This window comes from Coffea arabica, chromosome 5c (assembly GCF_036785885.1).
Source record: "Coffea arabica cultivar ET-39 chromosome 5c, Coffea Arabica ET-39 HiFi, whole genome shotgun sequence".
Lineage (NCBI taxonomy): Eukaryota > Viridiplantae > Streptophyta > Magnoliopsida > Gentianales > Rubiaceae > Coffea > Coffea arabica.
The window spans coordinates 14148236-14154702 of record NC_092319.1 but is presented as its reverse complement, the minus strand read 5'-3'; the positions used below and the strand labels follow the sequence as shown (position 1 = coordinate 14154702).

At 44.5% G+C, this 6467-nt stretch overlaps 1 protein-coding gene across 1 annotated transcript; it reads right to left on the bottom strand.

Moving 5' to 3' along the window:
- Positions 1-3054: 3054 nt before the first annotated feature.
- LOC140007210 (uncharacterized) lies at positions 3055-6206 on the bottom strand. The gene is made up of 6 exons (XM_072049906.1): positions 6002-6206; positions 4842-5476; positions 4481-4784; positions 4045-4258; positions 3512-3866; positions 3055-3372 (listed from the first exon to the last, which is right to left on the bottom strand). Exons 1-6 carry the CDS (start codon positions 6204-6206, stop codon positions 3055-3057), a joined length of 2031 nt encoding a protein of 676 aa, XP_071906007.1.
- Positions 6207-6467: the final 261 nt, after the last annotated feature.

The window sequence follows — 6467 nt, the reverse complement described above, 5'->3', positions numbered from 1 at the left end:
ATTGGCGGAAGGAATTTGACATTGAACTCCCTCTCAAAATTGGTTCAAGTCCAAGGGGTTTGTTCTCTTTTTCACTTCGCACTTACAACATTCCACCATGAGCATGCCGCTCCCTCAAACTAAAAAACGGCAAAATTCACTTGCCTTTCCTCGGCATAATCTAAAGTAGCAAAAATATCTACCATTCTTTCAAACCAATTTTTCACCAACTTGGGATCAGACCCTCCATGAAACCTAGGTGGAGCGAACTTCAAGAATCGCTCTAAGGCTCTATCCTCAATCACCTCTCTTGGTTCCTATGTTGGTTGACTGGTTCAGGTCCTTGGCGCTTAGTTAAACGCTCGACAACATCGATTACACGATAAAGGGCTGTAGCCACTTGATCATTCCCTTCATTCCTAGGGTTTCGATTAAGACTAGTCTTAGATCTCTCATCTCTCTCGGGAGTGCGGGGTTGCCGAAACCCATAGCCATGCCCCCGTCCACATCCTCACCGATTCATATAGCAAGATTCTAAACGCATAATAAAAGAGAAAAATATAAGTGCATCAATTGAAAAACAGGTACACATTGCAAAATCACTTTAAATCAAAGCATAGATATTTACATAAACCAGAAGTCATGTCACATGTCAAGGTGCAGACAATGAGTTCATAGTATTAAATACAAGACATAGGCAACTAAGTGCCCAAAATATAGGAGTACATGCAAGCAAAATACAAAAGGCCTTACGGCGTGCACCACCCCTACTATCCTAAGCAAGACAAAAGAAGGAGAACCATAAGTCTAGTTAGGGACAGAACTAGAATAATCTACGATACCAACCCACATCATTCAAATGATTATAAATTCCAAATTCCATTCAAAAGCCCAAACTACTTTCTAAATTCTTAGCCTAAAACTTCCAATGAATACAAGTTTTGCCTCTCTAAATTCAAGATGAAAATTCCTATACAGACTAGGGTAATAAGTCAAACCAAAAGGAATGCAAAAGATGTCTCATTTTCAAACTCAAAGTGGGGTCCACAAGACATTAAATCATAAATGTATAAGGATTTAACTCCAACAAAATAAAACACTAGCATTCAACATCATTCTAATTAAATGCAAACATTTCAATATTATTCGCTAAAACATCAAGCACCAAGGTCACATTGCACTTAATACACAAAAAAATCCCATAGTCCGGCATCCTAAACTTTTAAGCTTAGGATACACTACAAAGATCTGAAACCTAAGCTCTGATACCAACAGTGACGACCCCACCTCACCCTAAGGCGAACCAAAGGGTTCGGCGGACCACCTGCCCAACTTTTATCGGGTCTCACTACAATCCTTAAATGAAAAATAGACCAATTTCCAATGATTACATCTAAATAGGCTAAAAGAATAACACGAGTATAATATTTCATTTGTACAAGTACATCTACAGATACAAATCTCAAGTCAACTACATCAAGTTCCAAATCTTACAGTTCCCCAAAGGTCAGTTACAAAATACCAAATTATACAAAAAACTGGCCTTCACTCTTCACTAGTATCTTCCAATCATTTCTTTCATGTCACTCTTCTGTTAAGGAATAACAAATGGAATGGGATGAGCTAATACTTAGTAAGGCCAAGAAAAGCATGCAAACACATAGTTCAAGTAGCAATAGCACTTATACGAGAAATAAAGCTATAACATTCAAGTAATTCACAATTTAAAATAAATCACACTCATTAAGGATACAGGAACTCTCAAGAGTTAGATTCCACTTGCTTTTGGTGAGTGCTTTCAAATACCTGATTGAACTGGACACTATTTTCAATACTTGACCAATATGATTTAATGATATGTAATTTGTTGATCGGGCAAGAGTGTACTTTATCGCACTTGCCCTAATATGCTATATACTTGTTTATTGTTGCAATTGATTTGATATACTTGTACTTGAGTTGTAAGTGCGGAGCGGCAGTATGTACCACACTCAATCCGAGTGGGAGGTGCCTCTCATTCCCGTCTCCTTACTTTTATTTTAATTCAGTTGATTGGAGTGTTACCTCATCGACTTTTGGGGATCCCAAACCCCACTATCTAGTTAATCGAGTCGAACCGACAAGGGCTTGGTCGATTAGATAATGAACCATGGGTAGTTAGTGATATCGAGTGGAGTGTTATCTTCTCGACTAATTGGTATACTCGAGTATTACCACTCATGTTTATTGAGGATTTTGGGCCCAGTAGGGGGTGTGAATGGTGGACGGAGAGTAGTGTAAGTAGTGCTCTACTGGATTGGTTACTTATTTGAAAGTTGACGGAGTGTCAACTATTCCTTGATTAAGCTCTGGTGATGCAATGGGAATTTGGCTCCTGAGAGCCATCCGTATCCTTATACTTTGGAATGATTATTGTTTATTGGATTATTGTTTCTTCTGAATATTTTTATACTCGCTCACTTTGAGATTTGCTACCTGAAGTATTATTGTTCACTTTTCTGAACTTTTGATGCTCATTAATTTGCTACGTTGATATTCGTACTTTTAAAAAATTGGTCAATTTGTTATTTGGAACCTCACTGGGCTTTTAGCTCATTCCACGCCATTTGTTTGTACAAGCGAGGCGTGAGACGTGTACAGGCTAGCGTAGTCTAGTTATTTTGAATTTTGAAATGGTACTCGCGCTAGCACTCGACTAGGGTTGATTGTACTCGAATTGTAAACATTTTGAAGTGTTTTGGTGTGTAGAAGGTTTGTATCTGGATTTGAGTAGCAATGTATATATGAAGTTGAAGTGGATGTGTTATGCATTTTTTTATGGACATACATTATTTTTCTTGAGCTATGAGTGAGTGAGTCCTGGCTAGAGTTGGGCAGACGGTCCGCTAAACCCTGGGGTACGCCCTAAGGGGAGGTGGGGCCGTCACAGTACCAGTGAATCCCACCTCCCGTCTCTGATAAAGTCCTTGAATGTCAATGCCCCGTTGACCGGAGTTCTAAGAAATAGAGCTCCAAAACCCAACCAGTTGTCGTGCCAGAAGTCACAGGTTCCCACATTAACCAACCACCGCATGGCTAACTCCGCTTGTCGGCTCGTATTGACCATTCGTTTCCAGGTAGACGATGACCCTGCCCTATGCTCCACTTGACAGGGATGGCAATGTCAACAGTATTTGGCTTGTAAAAATGCGGCCCAGAGAGAAGATCCTGTGCAAAACTTCCACCATAGTTTATGAGAGAAGGCAGTATACACGTCCCTGAGCAATCTGAACCCCACGCCTCCCTCCTCCTTCGGAAAGCATAACTGATCCCATCGGATCCAATGATACCAGTTTCCCCTATCTGTCGAACCTTACAAGAAATTTGAGCAAACCCTTTCGATGACGTTGAACACTGAGGCCGGGATCACCAAAGCCGAAAGTGAATGCAAAGGAATAGATGATAGCACATGTTTTATGAGCACGATCTTGCCTCCCTGAGATAAAAACTTGGTCTTCCATGAAAGAATTCGTCCAAGGACCGTCTGGCTCACTTCCCCATAATGAGCGGCCTTACTCTTTCCAAAAAACAATGGGAACCCTAGGTAACGGATTGGCGTGTGCTGTCTTGGGAAGCCAGTGATACTCTCAATTACCCCTCTACGGGCACCCGAGACAGAAGGATGGACCACATAGCCACTTTTGCGCCTATTTATCAGCTGGCCCGATGATTGTTGATACAAGTCCAGCACCCGAACGATCTTCTGTAAGGCTCGAGCCAAACCATTAGTAAAAATCAGCACGTCATCCACAAAGGCCAGATGCGTGGCGGCAGGGCACCCCCTGGAACCGTGAATCCCTAAAAGCCTGCCTGAAGCACAAGGTCGTTTAAGGCCCTGGAAAGCACCTCTGCTCCAACAACAAATAGAGTAGGTGACAACGGGTCCACCCGACGCAGCCCCCTATTTGACCTGAAATACCCATAGGGAGCTCCATTGATGATAACCGAAAACCATACATTGGAAATCAGTCGTCAAACCATGTCAATAACTCTTCCTCCAAACCCAAAACACCGCAGAACCTTCACAGGAATAACCACGACACCCTGTCATATGCCTTGGCCATATCCAACTTCAATGCGACATTCCCACCCCTTAAAGACCTGCGTATCCCTGAAAATAACTCTTGAGCGAGGAGGTAGTTCTCCGAGATGTTTCTGCCCTTCACAAAACCAGTCTGCTGAGGTGAAACCAATCTCGGCAAGAGAGGGGCCAATCTATCCGCCAGTAACTTGGACAACACTTTATTGAAGAAATTGCACAGACTAATCGGTCTGAACTGCGAGAAATCCTGAGGGTTCGGGCCTTTCGGGAGCAAGATAATGGAAGTAGATGTTACAAAGCGAGGTAGCTCAGCCCCACAGAAGAAACTCAACACTGAGTTATAAACATCCTGCCCAATCACCTCCTAAGCAAAAGTGAAAAACCTCTCGGTGAATCCGTCCGGGCCAGCGGCACTCTCACCGTCCATGTCGAAAATGATCCTCCGCACCTCCTCGATAGAAGGATCAGCCTCCAAATGAGTATTCTCCTCAGTCGTGACAATGGATGGGATCACATGCAACAGGTCTATTGCATTGCCAGCCGGCTCAGAAAATAGCTCTGAAAAATAATGTACAGCTTCATTGGATATATCTTCGTCCGTTTCGACCCAGGCACCATGCGCATTCCTCCCTTGCACCCGCCTCTGCCTCAAGACAGCATGGAAGAATTTGGAGTTGCCATCCCCATGACGTAACCATTTCACCCTTGCCTTCTGCCTCCAAAACTGCTTTTCGACCGACAAAGCATGATTTAGCTACGCCTGTGCCAAATTAAGCTCTACCTGAGCCACATCTGATCCTTCAGTCTCCAACCTTGCCTCTGCCCTACACACTGCCGCCTCCGCCTCACGTGAAGCATCAAATATGTTCCCAAACATGTGCTTATTCCACTCTTGGATGGAACGCCTAGCATGTATCAGTTTGGAGCACAGAACCCTCATGGGGGAGCCCTGTTGCTCCCTCTGCCAAGCTGTGCGAATGACATCCAGAAGAGAGGCCTTGGATGTCCAAACATTAAGAAAGCGGAAAGCACGAAGCTTGTTATCTGTACGTGAGGCAAAGGAGATTTTTAGCGGTGCATGATCGGAGGGATGCCGTGCTAAGTGAGATACGGAAATGCTCGTTGGTAAATCCGAGCACTCCGCATTGACTAGAAGTCTATCCAACCTCTTCCAGATTCTAGCTCTTCTGTGGCGATTGTTACACCAAGTGAAACTAGAGCCAGAGAAGCCCACATCAAACACCTCAGCAGTCTTCATAAATGACATGAGTTCCAATCCCTCCGAGATGCCAAAAGGACGGCCCCCCTTCTTTTCATGGGGAGAGATGGCCACATTGAAGTCCCCGCAGATACACCATGGTTGAGACGCAGGTTTCTCAAGCAATAAGGCTTGCCACAGCCCTTGTCGCTCCTCCACTGTGCATTTGGCATGCACAAACGAAAAGCGCAAGGCTTGGGGCAACCACGGGTGATGCACCAAGAGTTAAATGTATTGGGAAGAATTTCCAGCAATCGAACAAACAAACGGTGAATTATAAAACACCCAAATGTCTTCTGACAAGTTTACCACCACAACATCAAAAGATAAACGAAAACGGATGGACTCAATGCTCACAACATCCAATTTTGGTTTACAAATAGCCACCAACTGAACACTATGCAACCGAATTAATTTTTTAAGCCTTCTCAAATTAGGAGCCTTAGAAACTCCTATAATATTCCAAAAGAGTGCATTAATCAGGAGGAAGAACCTGAAAAGAATTTTTGGATGATGTTGATGCCGACCGTAACTGCCTATCCGAAGAAAGAACCGCCCGAGGACTCTTGCCCTTCACTTGCTTGAAGCCTTTCTCCAAGGCCAAAAACACTGATCAATGTTAAGGTGCAGCAATGTGGCTGCATTCCGTTCACCATGACTCCTCGGTCGCGGAGACAGATTACCCGTCTCCACTGACCTCGCTATCTCCCTCTCACAACTCTTCTCCTCCACCCCATCCTCTCCTCCACCCACATGTTCAGGCAGTCTGCCCTTCCCAGAGACTTGGCACGATAGTTGAACCCCTGCATGCCCTCTCCCTATCTCTGACAAAACCATGCCCGGGCCGCTTTCCACTTGCGCCGCCTCCATACGCTGCCCAACTGCCATCTCAACAACTGCAGGGTGGTCTCAACTATCACCAACATGGACACTTGTTGGGACTGCAAATATCGTTGCCGGATTATGAGTTGCTAAAGTTCCAGGGAACACCGCAATGTCTTTCTGCATGTCAATTCCTTTCTCGTCCGTAGCAGGCCTAGCGCAAGGCTGCTCACGTTGCTTCTCATCTTCCACAAGCGCCACCTCCATGCGCTACCCCACTGCCATCTCCTCAACTGTTGGATGATCTCCACCAGCACCAACAGGGAC